At 37.8% G+C, this 20,863-nt stretch overlaps 1 protein-coding gene across 1 annotated transcript; it reads right to left on the reverse strand.

Moving 5' to 3' along the window:
• Positions 1 to 1,479: 1,479 nt before the first annotated feature.
• ednrba (endothelin receptor Ba) lies at positions 1,480 to 10,269 on the reverse strand. Its single transcript, XM_027156459.2, has 7 exons — positions 9,510 to 10,269; positions 8,650 to 8,762; positions 7,524 to 7,728; positions 7,053 to 7,202; positions 5,624 to 5,757; positions 5,194 to 5,302; positions 1,480 to 3,529 (listed from the first exon to the last, which is right to left on the reverse strand). The coding sequence occupies exons 1-7, from the start codon at positions 9,843 to 9,845 to the stop codon at positions 3,293 to 3,295; spliced, it is 1,284 nt and encodes a 427-aa protein (XP_027012260.1). The 5' UTR covers positions 9,846 to 10,269; the 3' UTR covers positions 1,480 to 3,292.
• Between the last annotated feature and the right edge of the window lie 10,594 nt (positions 10,270 to 20,863).

Raw genomic sequence — 20,863 nt, forward strand, 5'->3', positions numbered from 1 at the left:
CCAATCAAACAGGCAAATCCAGCCATTAATAACCAAAAAGTGAGAGATCAAAAACTAAAAAAAGGCTTTTAGTCTAAAAAAGGCTTGTTGTGTGAACATTTAAACACCTTGGAATATGCATGCGTATTGTCAACGTGTATTGTCCTCTGCTTGATATACACTGTAGCTTTGCTTGTGTTTCCTCATTTAATTATTGAAATATATATCATGCATGCATCTTACATTTTCTTTAGTGTAGAATTAATTGTTTCTGCATCTCAGTGGCTGAAACAAGTTTTTTTTTGTATATGTTGAATGTATTGATGTTGAATAGAATGATCAGTGAAGCAAAACAACAGACAAAATAACGCTCAATTTTGGATTTTATTTTGCATTTCTTCATTTTACATGTTTTATAACGAAGAAATATAATTCCACAACATTTTCTATGTAACAAAATAAACATTTATTTAATAGTAAATTTAGACTTTTGGACCTAAATGTAAATGTATTACACCGTGGTGCAATGCCCATGGAAAGTAATCTACTTGGTCATTTAAGGGCCTTTGGCCGTTCTGATTTGACAAGGACCATGAAGGGAGACTGCTGCTGATCAGTAGCACCACTGATGCCAATTTCACAGCCCCTGAGGGAGGACAAAAGTATCCAAGTGAGATTTCACAGCTTTAATGTGCTGTGTGTGACCAGAGAGTTAAACGAAGGAGTCATAAGAAGTGGCAGTTCAGTCCTTCCTTTCTCTCTCTCACATGATGTGAACTGCTTCCTCTGCAAACCGCGTGACCTCTGAATAGACAAAGGCAATAAAAACATGACAAAGATAACACCATTTTGTTAAACCAATTCTGTTGAATCCCAAATTGGCTGCATGTGTGCGTATTCTAGTCGTAACCCAATTGTACATCAGACTACTCGCTTCAAATTCTTTCTATACATATAAACAAAGGCAGAATGTTGAAATCGTTTCAAAGTTTAGTTTGATCGCTTGACAAAAAAACAGTCACTACACTATTCCCTCAGAAGCAGCTTTGCAAAGCTGGAAAACTAAATTACAAAAGTTTATTTTGGTCCAGAAGTAAACACGGAAATGAAGCTGTATGGGTTCAGGCTCGGTTTTCATCAGCAGAGATGAAGTGAGCTTTGCCAACATTGAACCACCTGCTGATACTTTTGTGTCTGACCCAGATCTGTCATGTCTTTACTCAAATTCAGTGCCAGCTACAGGTTAAAGATTAAAGTATTCCACATGCTAACAATAAAATTAACTTTGTGTCATAGCAAATATGTCACGTGTGGCTGTTACAAAATGCCTGTTTATACTTAATATACACTTGATTTTATATAGATTTATATATATGATCAGATAAGATCCCATCCATCCATCCATCCATCCATCCATCCATCCATCCATCCATCCAGCCAGCCAGACAGCCAAACAGCCAGACAGCCAGTCATCCATCCATCCATCCATCCATCCATCCATCCAATTTCTGTACCACTTATCCTTTAAGGGTTACAGGGGCAGTGGTGGCTTAAGTGGGTAAGGATAGGGGTTCAAGCCCCAGCACTGCCAAACTGCCACTGTTGGGCCCTTAACCATCTCTGCTCCAGAGACGCTCTATCATAGCTGCCCCTGTGCTCCGATCCCAACCTCCTCAGTTGGAATATGCGAAAAAAAGAATTGCACTGTGCTGTAATAGATTTATGGCGATAATAAAGGCTTCCAATTAATTCAAATACAAAAAAGCCTGGAGTCAATCCCAATGGTGTCAACACATTGCAGGCCACAATTACACACACTCACAACCTTGTTTACACACAACAGACAATAACAACTCATGTCTTTAGACTGGGGGAGGAAACAGAGCCGGAGGAATCCCCTGACTCACAAGGAGATCAAACCAACCCCAGAGATGCGAAGCAAACACGATGGACAGTTAGAATTGCTGAGTAACACCAATAACCTATATAATATCATATCAAACTTCAAAATACATAACATTCCTGAAAAAAAAAGAAGTAATAACAAAAATATCATAGTGGCTCATTTACATACTGTATGCGATACTAAAGTAAGAGATTAAATAATAACATATTGAAACATGAAACATTTCACACACAAAGCTTTGAATATGCAATGTATAATGTATGAGATGATGTATAAGATATAAGAAATAGTCCTATAGGAACCTATAGGTTGAATATTATATAACTCTTATTGAATATGATTGGTCAGTAGATTTAAATATATCTATATTTCTAATTATAAATAAGGACCTTTTTTGTAGAACAGCAGTTATGACACTAGCTGCAATGTTTATAACAACACCCTCATTAATGACTAGTATGCTTTTATTTGTAAAGTTACAACTTACACTAGAACTATAACGGAAGTATAATTTGTAATAGACAGAAACTGTAAAGCCGTAAAGACATCGCAACAGAAAGATTCGTGGTTTCGATGTAACATTCTATACCTTATATACTGTTACAAGGTCTTATAGATACAAACATTTTTCATCAACATTCCACAACATAAAATTTCACTATGAATGAATAAAATAAATGAAGTGTTTTGAAATAAAATGAATTAATTAAAAAAATTATTAAACAGCGCCGAAATCCTGGAAGGGCTGTGTAATGGTTGGCAAGTTTGCGGTGGTATACGAGATGTGGTAGCTCAGTGGTTAAGGTGTTGGGCTACTGATCAGAAGACCATGGGTTCAACCCCCAGGTCCACCAAGCTGCCACTGCTGGGCCCCTGAGCAAGGCCCTTAACGCTCAGTTGTAAGTCACTCTGGATAAGGCTGTCTGCTAAATGCCATAATGTAAATGTATAAGAGAAATAATCCACTTCGGGATGTGGCGTTATTGGGGAATAATAAATTTTACATGGCTCCACTTTATATCGAGCTTGTCGTTGATAATTTTTCTAGCACAGCACACCCTAAGATGTTCTATCACTTTACCTACAAATACTACTCATTTGTGACATCATTTGTTACATATTTATAACAGCACAGTCACCGAATCCTGCGTGGGATCAACATTGTTAAGATTTGTTCAGATGACAATACTAAAGATCATTCCATCCTCATTTGGGATTATCAAGCCATCTTTCAAGAAAACAGTGACAGAAGCTGTAGTATATGAACGCTTTGGCGGATCATGAGAGCAAGTCAGCATCATGGTGATTGTAACAGCATGGTGTGTTTCATTTGATTTACTCCATACGAATTAGATTTTATTCTGTCATTTTTATATGCAAATAGAGCTGAGAATGTTATTCTCAGCTCTATAAATGTGCTTTGACCGTTAGACAAGACGAAATCATTCCACGCTCTGTCTGTGGCACGACAGAGTACACTTCTAAGCAGCGATTCAAAGTCAGCAAGTGTGAATTACAAATAATATTCTTTGGCTCGGCTGCTGCTGCTTCTGACCCGCGCTCTGCCGATTTGAGCTTCATGCAGGACGGCTGTTCATCCACTGCTAACACCTCAGGAGGCAAACACCAACAACACAAGCAAGACTGGGAACAAAATAAAACAAAAGTTAAAACTTGGACAACAGATCTGTCACAAAGGATAAGTAAGAGGACACTGAAACATCTATTGTGTCACCTACTTTTTTGATCGCTTACTTGATACACATACACTATACATATGGCCCAAGGTTTGTTGACACCACAAAGCTGGAAGCAAATATTCACTGCACTATGGCAGATGCCCTAATCCAGAGCAATTTATATGTTTATCTCATTTTAAACAACTGAGCAATTGAGGGTTTAGGTTCTTGCTCAGGGGGCCAGGTTGGCAGATTGGTTGGCCTGGGATTTAAACTCACAACCTTCCTATGTGTAGTCGGGGTTCAAGTCCCAACACTGCCAAGCTGCCACTATTGGGTCCTTGAACAAGGCCCTTAACCCCTCACTGCTGTAGTGCCCCTTTTCCACCGAGGCAGTTTGAGTGCTGTATCGACAGCCAAAGCACCGGCTCTGAACCAGGAAAAGTGGTAATTAAGTAGCACCAAAACATTGCTGGTCTAGACTTAAGAACCGCTTGCGTCAGGGGCTGTGGGCGGGACTGTTAACGCATTTGATAATGTACGTAAAGTTTACTAATGTTTAATACACTTTTACTTTACAGCAATATGATACATTATCAGCACACATGATAGTAGGTAGCTACATGCTAAGGCTAAATTTGTTTCTGTGTTAATGATAAAATAACGTTATATACTTTCTCGATTACAACCTCCGTTTATACAGATTACATGGAGCTGCACGTACACGTTGGAATCGCCGCGTTTGGATGCTAATGTAGGTTCACAAAGCCATGAGCATTAACAGTAAAGCAACATCCGCCATTGTTGTTGTGTTTGTGTTTGCCGCTGCTGCGCTAACGTCGCTGCGCTGGGTAACCTGAGACGTATACAGTGACGTCAGACTCGGCTCTGTGATGCTCTCTAGCCGGTGGAAAGGCAAACCGGGTCTTAGAAGGTTCGCCAGTGGAACCAACTTTGAACCAGCACCAGCACTAGCTCTGAACCAGCACCCGGTTATTTTTGGTGGAAAAGGGGCATCGGGGTGCTGTATCATGGCTGACCCTTTGCTCTGACACCAACTTTCAAAGTCAGGATATGATAAGGAAAGAATTTCAGTGGGCTGTAATGTATATGTGACAAAATAAAGGCTTCTATTTTTTTCTATTCTATTCTATATTTATTCTAATCTATTCTATTCTATTTTATCAACTACTAACATACCACATCCCCCAAATAATTGTATAAAACGTCTTTGTATGTTGTAGCATTATAGTTTCCTGAGAGGCACAAACCTGTTGCACAAAGCTGAAGAGGAAGAGTGTTAAATCTCACCAATGTTCTTGTAGCTGAGTGAATACAAATCCACACAGCTATGCTCCAAAATCAAGTGGAAAGCCTGAAGTTACAGTAGGAAATTAATCTAAAATGGTATGTTCAAAAAGCACATATGCTGTGTAGGTGAGGTGTCTACATTCCTTTGGCCATATGGTGTACTTACTGTATCTACTCAGTGTACATATAATGGAAAGGCTATTATATGAAAATAGATTATTCTATCCACTAAAACAAGGCTAGTAGGTGGATTGGCTTGTATAAGTTACCCCTAGGTATGAATCATGGATGTATGTATAAAGTAATGAGTTTTCTTACCTTGAAGCAGCTCTTAAACCGTTTGCTGACTATATATAAAGCTATAGGGTTGATGCATGAGTTCACTGAAGCCATGTTGATCCCAATGTAATCAAGGACCAGGAAGAAGCTGGAGAAAACACACCATACACACTTTGATAAAATAGAGAAACGTACTGTATAATTGATATACATACGTGTATTTTTCTATAAAAAGATTTACAGGCATGTTTTTCATTGGCAATAAGAAAATCTGAACAAACATTTCCCAGATTTATTGCATAAAAAGCAATTCATGGAAGTGTTTTCCAGGCTTTTCATAAATGTGTGTCTGGAGCTGCTCGGCTGCTATATGGAAATCAGTGTAATTCAAATCATATCAACTGGTGTGTGTGTGTGTGTGTGTGTGTGTGTGTGTGTGTGTGTGTGTGTGTGTGTATTCGTGGTTTACCTCAGAAGCTCACAGCGGTTTGGATCGTCCTCATTATAAAGGGTGAGCTTGAGAATGCGGCTCAGGTGCAGAGGCAACCAGCACAGAGCAAAGACCAACACCAAGCAGAACACGGTCTTGGCCACCTCACGTCTCTACGGTAGAAAACACCACATTCTGATACCGAAGTTTTCAAAGTAAAATAACTTTCACCATATAAACAAGCACAGAGATGAGTGACTCCATCATAATATGTTTCCCTTTGAGAATTAGTTTGTACCTCAGAGAAATTTTTTGTGGTACCTTTAAACTAAAAGTAGACCTAATGCTGAGAAAAAGCAGATTATGTTTTTCAGCTCGCTAACGGGTAACATAATAACCGCTTCTCCTGCCGTTTCCCCCGCGCTTCCCGCTCCCACAGGAGCATGCGGAGAAACACACAGACGCATGAGACGAGTTAATGAACCAGTGCTTTTCTCGTATATAGAGAGCTGGGAAATGGATGATCATTTGAAGCTATCTCACTCCATTCTCTCCATTAACTGACAATTTATCAAAGTGTGCTATATGCCAAAAAAACTTCACAAACACAAGAAAATCGGCTACATAAAGAGCGTGATTAGCTCAGGCAGGCGAGATCAGAGGGGGCGAAAACACAGAAAAATGAGTTTGGGAGACGTTATACACATAATATACTAACGTTATACTATTTTATGTAATATTATACTACACCACTGTTGGATTTTGTTACGGTGTTAAATAATTTCTGGAACAGCAGCTCAGATAGTAAATTTGGCTGCAAGGTTTTATTTTTTTATTCTATAGTAACAACTTCATAGGAATTTTTTTTATGACATTAAAAAAAATGTTGATATGTTCATGCTTTCAATTTTCCACCATGAAAAAGTCTTATTATCAATTTCAGTAGAGTAAACATGGCTGTTTAAAGCTACTATAATACAAGCTTGTTTGTATGCAACTAGAAATGGATTAATAGTATATGAAGTGAACGTTGATTAATAAAGTATAAGGAGAATAAAGCACTCTGTGAGATGCTGTTATTGGAAATCAATTACTTCACGTCAGTGATTATTTTCTTATAACAGCGTGCCTATTTCATTCCTCTCTCAAATATATCTGAACACTGAATCAGTTGACACTGAATCAAGAAGAGAATCAGTTCTATCATAGATTTTCGTAGCTAGTGCCTGATTAAAATTCGACATCTCATATGGCTATTATTATGTAACACTATTATGTGTATTAAGTGGCCTAAACAATGCTTTGCCCACACAAGGACACTGTGGAAAGAGAAAGAATATTTATTTTAACTCGCTCAATATTTTCAAAGACATAAAGCAAGAGTTGTTGCATCGAACTTCCCCTTCAAAGCTTTAAGACATTAGGATCAAAGATTCAGATTTCATGAACAGTTATAGAGGACACCAACGTGTTTCAAGTGATCGTTCAGAGCAATCTGCACGCTGTCCTTCCTTCGCAGCATTTCACAGGTCATGAGGGAGTAGAAGATGGCGGTGCAGGCCAGTGGCATGCAGAAGTAAAAGCTGAAGAGCCACCAGTCTTTTGCTAACTTATAAAACTAAGAACAGATAAACACCATGTTAATAATGTGCATCAAATGGATATTTGATACGTTTTTTATGTTTACATAATATAAATTTATAGTCAAATTAATTCACCTTGTTACTAAAAAAAAACAAAAAAAAAACAGCAATAATATTTGACCTAAAAAAAATCATGAACTATGAAACTATTTGTAAAATTGTGCAATAAAAGTTTATCAAATGAGTTTATTGTGCATTAAAAACACACGCGTGCACACACACGCACGCACACGCACGCACACGCACGCACACGCACGCACACGCACGCACACGCACGCACGCACACACACGCTGACCTTCATGACCTGGCTCTTTTGCAGGGGATGCAGCAGGCAGATCCTCAAGTGATCTCCTTTATAATCCATAGTGATCATGTCAAAGGCAATGATCTCAGGCACTGCCAGAATGATGGACAACAACCATATCAGTATGATCTCAATGGTCGTGCACCTGGGCACTCCGATTCCTTTGATACGGCTCCACGATGCTACCGCACGGTATCTTGAAGAAGTGAGACAGGTTGATGATGTTTACAAAAAAGTACACCACTACATTCACACTGCACAATAATCATTTGACCTGTACTTATATTTCTCATTCTTCTTTCCATGTGATAACTTATTTATAAATGCTACACTGCACAGTGTGTACGCACAGCATGACAATTACGTTGACTGCTTCGTGCTTTATCTTTATAAAGTGTTGTGCGTTAAATAGAGTCGCAAAGAATTGCGCTCAATTGAGCAACATACTGGACACAGGTTGCTTATACAACATATGTTCATTTGTTCATGCTCATATTTAGGAAACTCTCTGTTCTGGGCAAGATCACTGTATTTAAATTGCTCAGTTGTTTATGTTTAGCCTGTGAATGTTCATTACAAAATACTGCAGACAGATAAGACTATGCCCAAACTGGCTGTTAGTTAAAGGGAGGAAGGGTCAGTGGTTAAGATTAGAGGGGTATGAGTTCAAATCCCAGGCCCACCAAGCTACCACTATTGGGCCCTTGCCTTTCAATTATATGAGATGAATGCAAGTTGCTCTGTATAAGGGTGTCTGCTTAAGGTTACTGGTTGTTTGACTGGACTCACTGATGCTTTATACTACAGCAATACAAATGATCTCATTCATTCTGTGTTACTAAAATTATTATTATATATTACTGGGTAGCTCTGACATATCGGCAAACTCGATATCCTGCTCATCATGTAGTTCTGAGGATATACTAGAGAATACTACAGCATGTCTAATAGTGGTACCGTATGTCAAAATGCCTGCAGTATTCTCCAGTAATTCATGCAACTAATACACAGAAAAACCATTTATAACACAGCACATGCACAAATGGCCAATAATGACACAACCATCCTCAAAATAAAACAATACTCAATTATTTGTGAATGATTTGTATTATTGTACCTGTCTATGCTTAATGCACACAAACTCAAGACTGTGATGCCAACAGAAGCCTTCTGCACAAAAGGAACCAGTTTGCAGACTCCAACACCAAAAGGCCAGTCTTCAGCCAGAAGCTAAAAGAGGCAATTCCAGTTTGCTTGATCAGATTTGACATTATATTATATAACAAATTAAAAAAGATATTTAATTAGTCAATAACATATACAGTGAAATGTTAATAATACCCGCAATTCTATCTGCAGTCTCAGCTTTTATGAGGTAGATACAACTGGGCTGTTGTACTGCAATCGATGACTTCTATCTAATTTCCAAAACTAACTATATTAATTGAACAAATTATGAAATTATGAATTTTGATAAACGTGTTTTTGGGGCACATTCAGAAACATAAAAACAGGGAAATACAAAAATCATAATTTAATATTACTAATTATACAATTCAATAACTAATTATTATTATTATTATTATTATTATTATTATTATTATTATTATTATTAGTAGTAGTAGTAGTAGTAGTAGTAGTAGTAGTAGTAGTATTATCAAAGTATTGGGTATTAATTAATATAATTAACGAATATAAATTACTATATTATTATTATTATTATTATTATTATTATTATTATTATTATTATTATTATTAATGTATTTATTTTTCTTCACTTTTTAAATATTTAATATAATCTTCAGGCATAAATAATTAAAGAGTTATTAACAAATTCAAGGAGGCATTTTTTTTTAAACCAGTAAGAACAATAATGAATAAACGTTTCCTTATCTTGTAGACAACAAGAACAAGGCACATCATTATGTAAGTGGTTAGTGATGAATGATCTCACAGGGAAATCAGTGCTGTTCTCACCTTGTACACGTTAATAGGGATGCCGATTACGATGTGCACGAGGTCACCAAGCGCCAGGCTCGCGATGAGCAGGTTAGGCCCGTTGCGCATGCGCTCATTTGCGTAGATGATGCGCAGTAGTGCGGAGTTCCCCACGAGCCCAGCTACGAACACGACACACGACACGGCAGCGTTTATGTACTTAAACGCGTCCCGAATCTCTGTGGGTCCGGTGCACATGGGCGGCGGCGCGCGCGCATACCGCGCAACCGTGATGTTCAGGTCCTTGGCTTCTGTGCAGGATAACAGCAGCATCACCAGCGCACAAAATACCAACTTAGTCTCCGATGTATTCATTTTATTATTCTTATTTTTTATACATATATTAAAATGATGTAATATTTGTCACTTTAGAATATAATATAATATTAAATAAAATATATTATCCGAACGCCAGCTAGTCAGAGTCTCCAAGTGGATGTGAGAAAAATTGGATATCTGAGGCTGATAAATGTTCTTCGTCGTCCTCGTGTTTCTGTTACCTCTTCTGAAATTAGACATTAATTAAAAAAAAAAAAAAGAAGAAGAAATAAAACAAGCTTCCATGTCCTTTCCTTTCAGGTGAGTTGAAAGGCTCGATCGTCCATCGCTCTTCTTCTTCTTCTTCTTCTTCTTCTTCTTCTTCTTCTTCTTCTTCTTTGTGTTCTTCTTCAGTTCTACTTCTTGATGGCGTTTGTCTTGTGTTATGGAGTCCTCTTACCCAAGTAGTGTTTTAGGTAAGCTCCAACCCACATGGCTGACCACAAACAGTGGCTGCTGAGGGGGAGGAGGACGAGGAGGAGACAAGTCTTAATGTGTTCGACGCCTTACGGAGGTTAGAGGATTTATCATTTCATTAAACAACGTCTTGTAAGAGCTGTGGGTGACTATTAAGGAAGAATATATCGGATATGTTCGTTTAAACGAACTCTGTGTTAAACAAAACAAACAAACAAACAAACAAACAAACAATAAACATAAAACACAAAAATGAGCAAACACAAAAATGAATGAGTTAATATTATCCTACTTGATCTTTATACCAACAAATAGGGCAGGATAGTGACTGTATATCAGTGCCTTGATTTCCGTAAGGTTGTGTAGCTTCTAAAAGCAATGTAGAAATCTGTTTATTTTAAAACTGATACTGAGCCATGGCTTGAAGTGTTTAGATCTGTCTCAATGTGTTTGGTTGATTTTTATAGAAAAGCCAGATCTGGGCTTTTGGCTGCTTAAATCTACAGCACACACTCTTTATTTCTTAAGTCGGCTTTAGACTGCAATTACAGTGGCGTTTTACGATTACTACATGTCACGCTGTGTGGGATGGATGGAATAATATCTTGGCTGAGTTCTATAATTGACTGTGAAACTCATGTCAGATTCTACAGTGAAGATGCTTTAATGATAAATGTAGAATAAAGGAAAGCCCCATAAACAGTTGAGCTTGAGGTTATAAGGATATTTTTCAGTTTAGAATGATTCAATTAGTCATGCCATTGCCAGGGCATTATTTGTGGTTATCCTGTGAATTTCGCATCATCCTGTGCTGCTCTTCTACTGGCTTTAAGACAAGTGACGAAGCAGAGGATTTAAGTTAAATGTTTTTGACATGACCAGAACTTTATCATAAGCTCTCTTTAGTCAAAATGGTATTAAAGCAGCGGCAGGAAGATGTCAGATTATGGCAATCTCCAGTCATGGCCAAATAATTATTTAACAAAACATTTTTTAATTTATTTTTTGCAAAATCAGACCAAAAAAACAGTACAGTATAAAGCTGCCTTTAGTAACAGTAGCATTTACTCTGGTCCTTGATCCTTGCCTTGAACTGCACAGACCATATTAGAAATCATATATTTTAATTAAAATGCAAACAAACAATAAGATAAGCCAGCTAAATCGCATTGGCCATTTTCTTAAAACAAATCAACAGTTCCACTTACTGTTTATCTTGAAAGACTGTTTATCTTGAAATACTGTTTATCTTGAAATACAGTTTATCTTGATGGGATATCTGGAATTCCACCTTGTAGTGTTTATTAAACAAACAAACATAAATAAATAAAAAAAATACTTTTCGAATGACCTTATCTAATACACTTTTTAAATGTGCAGCTGATTAATAAACATCTATAAAGGTTCCTGGATCAGCCGTCTGAGCTTGTGAGACCTCCACGTTCACGTCCACCTGTTCCTGATTTCTCATGGCCTCTTGGATGACATTCCAGGAATGTGCTGTCTTTTCACAAATTCCTCCAAAAGCATCGTTTCCACCACATGTGGCTGAAAAGAGATATTAAATCAGTGGCCCATACGAGCTGTCTTTGCTTTGGACTTTGTTCACTGATTTGCACGCAAAGCCTGGGCTCCATTACCATTGTCTCTTCCTGGTGGGATGTTTTGGCTGCGTTCGCGTGCTCCACCTTATTATTGACCATCGCCAAGGTGATAAAAGAACTTGAAAAGCCCCTTATGTGTTCTTAAACATTATCGGATAGTACACGAAAAGGCAAACAATTGGAGTGAATTATTTTCTTTAATTATAGCCATAATTTAGTCACAGAAATGAGTTGAATAATAATAAAAGAAATGCAGTTTGGGTCTCCATTCATTTAACATTGTTCAAGTGTTTTGTGTTGTTCCTATTGTCTGTTCCTCTAAAATGAAGTTTTATATAACTAATTATGCTAAAAGAAACCATAAACAGTACAAAAAGTTTGTTTTAGTTAGATCGTTCGGCCATTTATTGTCGTCTACTAGCTGGAAAATAGAATAGACGTGACAACAGAGTAAAACTTTGACATAAACTATGGCATAAAATTAACAAAATAATACTGTTTGGCTAAATGTAAGTGGTACAGGATTGGAATATATAAATCTGTACGCTTGTAGACTGATTGAATTACCAAAGTTAAGTGCATAACATAAGTAACTCCCAAAGATTATTCTATTATTATTATAACTCATACTTCAGAGCCAAGTATAAGTACACCATATGACCAAAAGTTTGTGGATAGTTGACAATCACACACAACTCTTTTCCTTTCATAATAACCTCCACTTTTCAAAGAAGGCTTCTTAGAACCTCTAAGTTTCAAGAGCATTAGTGAGCTCATGCACCGATGATGTGTGGACGTCCACACTGAGGAGATCTGGGGTGCAGTCAGCATTCCATTTCATCCCAGAAGTGTTCAGTGGGGAAGAGATCCGGGCTTCTGTACGGCCAAACTTACAGTAGCAAACCATATCTTCATGGAACTCTGACTGTTAGTTACAGTGAATGGAAACAGTAACTCTAATGCAAACAAAGACATCTTAGATAAATGTGTGCTTACAAATATATTACAAGTGTTTGGGGAAGGCATACATACAGTATGGAAGTGAATGTCAGGTGTCCACAACCTTTTGGCCATATTGTGTACAGCATTACTGTAGACACTGCGATTAAAACCTTGGTTTTGGAGTCTGTAAAATGAAAATGGTCTTTTTGTTATGAAGTTGCCACTAATAACACAATGATTTACTCATACTGTCATCACAAACCTAAATAACATCTGGTCGGCTGTAGTCCGGCTTTTATACTTCATCACTGAAAGATGAGAGCAAGAGCAGCAGACAGAATATTCTAGCAAACTCTGAAATGTTATACTGATGCACAAATCTGCACAGCACAACACCCTGTAAGCAGCAGTTTGTTTTTTAATCTATCTCTTTGTATTAACCAGGGCTGTGCTAGCATCCATGTAAACAATGCCTCTGCATGCAGGTCATGATGAGGTTAGACTATCATTTCTGATTATCAGGATATGGTTCAGCCCAGAGAGAATATCAGAAGCTCAGCGCGTTATGAAACACAGGCAGCAATTTGATTATGGGTGTATGGGATGAATTAACTCACTGTTCTCCACCAGTTCTCTCCCTCTGTTCTCCTTTCCTGTTTCAGCACATCTAACACCATCTCTAAACCATCTGGTTTTCTAGTCTACAGCGTACAAGCATGTTTTCAGAAGATGTTTTCTGTCAATGTTTGTATTTCACTGTTACTTCTGCAATATGTGGCCATTACCCAGACTACTATTTACATTGCATCACACCAACATGTCTTTAAATTTTGCTTACAACAACATGAAAAGTTTTTTTCACATCTTATTACGTTGCCCAGGACATTTTAGCTCTCACACCTTGGATGGATATGTGTTGTTTTCAAAACCTCAGGCAATCAGAGAAACATTTCATTCTCAGTAATAAACTGTATGGGGGCACATTGGCTTAGTGGTTAGCACGTTCACCTCACACCTCCAGGGTTGGGGGTTCGATTCCCGCCTCCGCCTTGTGTGTGTGGAGTTTGCATGTTCTCTCCGTGCCTCGGGGGTTTCCTCCGGGTACTCTGGTTTCCTCCCCAGGTGCAAAGACATGCATGGTAGGTTGATTGTCATCTCTGGAAAAGTGTCCGTAGTGTGTGAGTGTGTGAGTGAATGAGAGTGTGTGTGTGCCCTGCGATGGGTTGGCACTCCGTCCAGGGTGTATCCTGCCTCGATGCCCGATGACGCCTGAGATAGGCACAGGCTCCCCGTGACCCGAGGTAATTCGGATAAGCGGTAGAAAATGAATGAATGGATGAATAATAAACTTTATTTCTGTCTTTTAGACATTGCATATCGAACTGCCTAAAATATCATAATAGGTTTAGTTGTCAAGTCTAACTGATGTGTTGCATCTCTGTAGCATGTCCAGCTTTCTAAGATTTACTCTCTTTTATCTACTAATCATCTTTACAAGTATTGACCTCCTAATTGACCCTTCCCTTTTAAAGCTGAGTGTCAACTGTCACCCTTTTAGTGGTTAAACAGAAGTACCTCAGTGTGAGGTCCAGCCTGCAACAGCTTACCTACTCTTGAGCCCACTAATGGTCCATTGTAGAATTAATCTGCCTTCACTTGACATGGTGACACCGTCGAATCCCCTCAAGGCTTCCTAAGAGCTTTAGATGCCACAGCGGTTCCTTTATATTGATCTCAGACCATTTTTTTTTGGTCTTCCTAACAATAGTTTTGCTTAGAGTCTGGTCAGCGGGGCCTGCACTTAGAGCTGGATGAAAGCAGTGACATGTCGGAATGCTGACACGGTGAACATGAGACAAAAAACAGAGTGGATTTGAAGACACTTAGTCTCCTGCAGCCATTGTTCGAGTTAATGATTATGCATGTTGAGACGTGTGGTCACGGTGGTCAATAAGAGTAAATAAGCCAGGTCTTTAGTGAAGTGGAGAGAAGCCCGTAGCCTGTGGCTGTCTTTTTCTCCCTCTTTATCACATTTGAGTGTGAGACACTCAAACAGACCTGGTCTTTATGAGATCAAAGGAGCATTTTTAACAATACCTATGTTTTTTGTGTGTAAATGTATGACTGTGTGGGTGTTTACGTGCAAAGGCTGAGGGTTAGCGACTATGTAAAAGGTTATACTTGTACCCGGTCCTTATAGCAAAAGGCAGACTGGAAGAATTTTGACTAGAAGGATTGTGGCAGACGGATTTTTCCCGCATTAGAGATCAGAATAAAACACAACATAACAATAATCTTTTAACTCCTCGAGGGTGAATATAAGCAGACAGATTGCTTAAAGACAAGTAGGCTTCTTTCCAGCCCTTGTGAAATCCTTTTAAAATAAAAATAGATTTTGAAATGCCCAGCATGTCACAATTTGCCTTCATATATATATATATATATATATATAATTTTGCAATTTATTAAAACCACTTCAGACTAGTGCACGCTCCCAGATCCCTCCAGGGCTTCCTCCTCTGTGGGTAACTAACTAGCGCAAGGATCAAGCTGAGCAGATAACAGTGAAGCGTTCTTATAAGTGGACAATAGCATGAGTTAGGATAGAAAAAAGGAGAAGAAGAGAACAGGATAGAACTCTGTCTTCTATTCAACTCTGTATCATTAGTGCAGGTTTTAGATTTGGGAAAGATATGGTAATTAAAGGATTTCTAGACAAGAACTCGAGTCCAGAATTTTCCCTAGAAAGCCATAGAGAGAGTTTGTTAGGCCAGTTGATGAGCCCATACAGACACTTCTATGTTTTTAATAAAGCACAGAATTTTGTCTCCATGCTTCGTTGACGGCTGGACCGCACGCGTATCATTAATAAAAGTAAAAACAGAATTCGCCACCTTATTTTGTCGCTGTGAGGAAATAGGAGTTAATGGAAGTTTCTGTTTGGTTTTTGTGTTCTGATAATGTTGTGGTGGTTTTTTTTTTTCAGATATCTAGTCATTTTTGCCATGTTATACTTTTTTCAGACACTTAGAAAACTACATAATTGTGTAAAACTAAGCACACCCATCACAATGATCAAACTGAATCACTCATAACCTTTGTGCTCATAACCTTACATCATAGCAGACGGTCCGTTTCTCGACAAGCTTGTGTAAACTGCCTGGATCGTACGTCCTGCTTTCTAAAAATCTGCTTTGTTCCAATGTCTCTTGATTATATGATTATGCTATATGATTAAAATTGAATTGAACTAAAGCTAAAGTGCTCTACAATCTAACTATACTACTCTGATGCTAAGGTTTTAGCAACACCAGCATTGTGAGAGAATGATGGAATAAAGATGGCTATACTGTACATCTTTGGGAGCTTACAACATCAATGTCAGTATTTTTTACAATTTACAGAGAAATCTAAGCTTCTAAGAGACTAATCGCTTCAGACGCTGGATGACTATCGAGTCCAAGTGCTCGGTGACTAATGGTAAATCAGATACCACTAATTACTCATCTCGCAGTGATATTTCGTGACTTGTCTGATCCCTGCTTTTGAGAAACACTGTCTACCTTTGTTGCCTTTTCTTTTTACACCTTCCTATTTTTTTGTTCTTCTTGCACGCTGTCACGTTCTCTCACCCATAAACTCACTTTTATTGTGTGGAAATCCATTAACAAGCAATAATTTAACCGTGAAGCATTTGTGAAAAGGGCACAAGGATTTGTTTACGGTGAGAAAATGATTTAGCTGCCAATTTCCAACCCACACATCCGACAAAACTGTATTTAACTTGACTTCTACAGACATGAGAAACTGACTTTGTGTCTGTGCAGTTGTTCATGTTAGTAACATTTATGAACCGTATGTTGTTGGTAAACAGGTAAGTATACAGTAAACTAATTTCCTTATTATATAGATGGTACAGTTGCCTTCAAAATGGCTTTTTATTGCAATTCATAGAAATCATTAGTCCACATTATGCACTAATACGAACATCTGAACATTTGCTAATTCATGCAGTTCTCCACTCAGGCCGGTCATGTAAACGTTCCCATCGAACATCACTATAATCTTACTGACATGTGACCATGGCATGCTAGTCAGTGTCAGACAGAATAGTTAGAGTGTGTAGAGTTTTATAAGCTATAAAAAGATAAGTTGATGATTTTCAACCGTCCAATTTTTGTGAGTCTCAGCTTCCGCCTCATGTTTCTGTTCTTGGCTGACAAAAGCAGAACCCAGGGTGTTTTTTCTGCTGTTGTTGATCTGCGTTAGTCATCTGACGTGTCAGGTGTTGTAAACCTCGTCCGCTCATACCAGTCTGGCTGTTCTCGTCTGACCTCTTTCATCAACAAAACTGTGGCTCACTTACAGCTAAAACTCTGTGTGATTTCTAAAGGCTGTTACTCTTCTGATATACCTAATTCTGGCACTTACATCCATGTTATCATCAAAGATCCAGAGATCACATTTTACCCTGTTCTGATGTTTGACGGTAATATTAACTAAAGCTCTTGTCTTGTACTTTGTTCCACTGCCACATAATTATCTGCTTAGATAATGATAAGAAGCAGTAAGCCAAAAAAAAAAATAAAAAAATAAAAAATTCATACCACTTAGACCTAATTTTTAATGGGAATCTTACAGTAAGCATGTTATTATATGATTGAATCAATCACAAGTCCGAAAGAGAAAATAGGTTTTGGAGCCAAGTAAATACCTGAACCAGTGAATTCTGTTCTTTGTACCCAGTAGGCAGTATTTTTATTACACTTCTTAAAATAACTGTAATAATGAGACACTGTAATGCATACAATGTAAATCAGCTGATTTGTAAGGCAAAAGTTATATGTTTTATCAGATGACTTTAATTTGTAACCAGTTTTTTTCCCCAGATATACAGTAATGGTCTGTTTGGATTAAGGGGGAAAAAGTTAAAATGATAGAAGTTGGCACGCATATTTTGTACAGTACATTCGTACACCAAGCTTACATCAAGTAATTTGATTCAGAGAAATTGTGTTTTATTTTTTTTTCTGGTTGCCTTCTGACACTATATTAATCACACACTCCCTCCTGCATGCACTGAAAGTAATACACTACATACAGATAGTGGGAGAATGCTGTCCTGCAATCAGCTGCCTCATTTCAAAGAAGCCGAACTGTAATTGCATTAGGGGTTTAGTGGCCTGGCTTTTATTATCCCCTGTACTTGCACCCCGTTACTCCTAACTGCCACTTTTTGCAGTAGCCAGAGAAAAGCTCTTTGCCCCAGTTAATGTGAGCTGATGCCATGCTAATTCACCATTAGTTGCTTAAATACTTGCTTTAATTCACTTTGTCATACATGTTTCTTAATTCTCTCTCTCTCTCTCTCTCTCTCTCTCTCTCTCTCTCTCTCTCTCTCTCTCTCTCTCTCTCTCTCACACACACACACACACACACACACACACACAGACACACACACACACACAGAGCGTCAGTTGAGCTTTTTCATTTATCTTGAATGTGTGTGTGTGTGTGTGTGTGTGTGTGTGTGTGTGTGTGTGTGTGTGTGTGTGTGTGTGTGTGTGTGTGTGTGTGTCTGGGTGTGTTCAAAGTCCTCTGCGTGAAGAAGATGAGTCTTAAAGCACTTCTGCAAGTGTCTTGGTGTGCTCCTACTTGTAAATATTGCAAAAAGAAACAACAAAAAACCCTCAAGTGTTTTATTCATTAGAATGTAAAATATGAAAAATAATAACAGCACTATCTTTTGCACTATTTGTTACTTAGTGAACACTTCTTTCTCTACAAAACAAATGGTAAACATGTTTTTTCTGACATGAAATGCCAGCAAAATTCATTCCTATGGGTCCTAATATTTTACATCTGACTTTTCAAGCTTGCACCTTTCTGTGCTACCAGTGCTGGAGGCTTCATATCGGTTTAAACCTTTAAATAACATTTATGGCTGCACAGTACTGATGAGGAGATTTTGACTCACTTCTACATAGCATGAATTATGTCTTCAGGTTATGCAAAAGCACGAAGCAATTGCCAGAATAAAAAAAATCATTATATTAGAAACAGTTAAGTACTGTTTGGGTTTCTACTATTACAATTTTCAGCATTATTTGTCACTTTGCTTTTACTAATTAAACTCTGTTCTAAGCATTTTGTTAAGAAACACACACATACACAAACACAAACACAAACACACACACACACACACACACACACACACACACACACACACACACACACACACACACACACACACACACACACAGTATATTTACAGGACCGTTGGTCAGAGGCTCAGGGTTTAAGTTCCAGCACTTCAAGCTACAACTGCTGGCCCATTCTGTCAGGACTCAGCCCGGACTTTGGCCACGTGCTTTTGTTGATGTTCTGGGTTCACGTGTCTGCCCCGCCCTGGTCTCTTCCTTCCCGCCTCTACACACCTGTTCCTCATGTGTTAATTGTTGTTATTATTTAGTCGGAATCCTGTTCTTATTTGTCGTGTGTCCTTCATTCATTCATTCATTCATTCATTCATTCATTCATTCATTCATTCATTCATTCATTCATTCATTTAGTTATTCATTCATATTTTGACTGTTATTTATACTCCTTCTAGCAGTAATAGAACTGAATATAATTGAGTTATACTGAATGTAAATTAAATATACTGTTATTTCACAATGAATGTCTATACTGTATGTCTGTATGTACAGTAAATGATTGTTCCATGCTGCATACAGGCTACAGTGGACTCTTACAGGAATATGATCTACCTGTAGGATTAAAAAAAAGTATTGCAATGTAATCATGGTGGCTCACGTTGTTAAGGCTCTGGGATGTTGGCAAAGATCTGGGTTCAATCACCAGCATTGCCAAGCCGCCACTTTTGGGCCCTTGGGCGCTGTATCATGGGCTTCAGGGGCACTGTATCATGGCTGACCTTGTGCTCTGAACCCAACCTCCAAAAGTTAGCATTTGTGAAGAAAGAATTTTTATAAAGTCTTCTATTTTGTTGAATGTTTATATTTTTGTATGTAAAGCCAACCATACCACAAGAACAACAATAGATTCATTAGATTGTGAGAAAATTGTGGGAAAATTGTGGGCTTTCTTTATATAAAGTCTCAAAAGTAATTCTGCATGTAGGTGGGATAATATAAGGTTATTGAGAGGTCTTTACCTCAGTGCTCCAAACATATTCCATTCACTTGAATTTCTTTCTGCAGATGTCACACAGATAAACCCACAGAATCACATATAGTGGATCTCATTAGTCTGTCTTATTCCTGACATTATCTAATCCAAATGTGCAAGATAAGCATTTCTGTTCTACTTTTAGAACACTACATTGCTTTAGGGGATTTCTTCCTCTAATTGATGGTAAAAATTGAACCGTGAACTAACACATCCAATTATAGTTTTTCTCCAAAAATTCACTAGCAGTCCAGCTGCTTCTAGGGTCTGAAGATGGTAGAACAGCACTATTCCGAGGGAGACAGGGAGACTTTTTTTTTTAGTCATGCCGAAGAGTCACAGGGGATTGGGAATCCAGCTCGCAAACAGACAAATGGACATCACACATTTTCTGCAACCCCAAGCCTAAACCCCAGACAATTAATATGTAACTGAACAGCAACGACTGGCCTCTCTGTGAGTTTATTCGGACGACATTTGAGTGTACATGCGTGACCATCGAGTACACTCTAGCACAAAGTTAAATGAAGACTTTTCAGAGTGCAAATAAATTGATACAAACCTATAGAGTACAATTAAACTCCTAAATAGAATTGATTCGATTAATAACCATTTCATAATCTCAAAAAATCTAAAACACTCAAACGGTTTCAGGTGAAAACAAACAAACAAACAAACAAACAAAAAGATAGATAGATAGATAGATAGATAGATAGATAGATAGATAGATATATAGATAGATAGATAGATAGATAGATAGATAGATAGATAGATAATAATAATAATAATAATAATAATAATAATAATAATAAAATAAAAACACTCAACCTATGCGACAAAATATTTTTAATATAGATTTAG

Source organism: Tachysurus fulvidraco, chromosome 18 (genome assembly GCF_022655615.1).
Source record: "Tachysurus fulvidraco isolate hzauxx_2018 chromosome 18, HZAU_PFXX_2.0, whole genome shotgun sequence".
Lineage (NCBI taxonomy): Eukaryota > Metazoa > Chordata > Actinopteri > Siluriformes > Bagridae > Tachysurus > Tachysurus fulvidraco.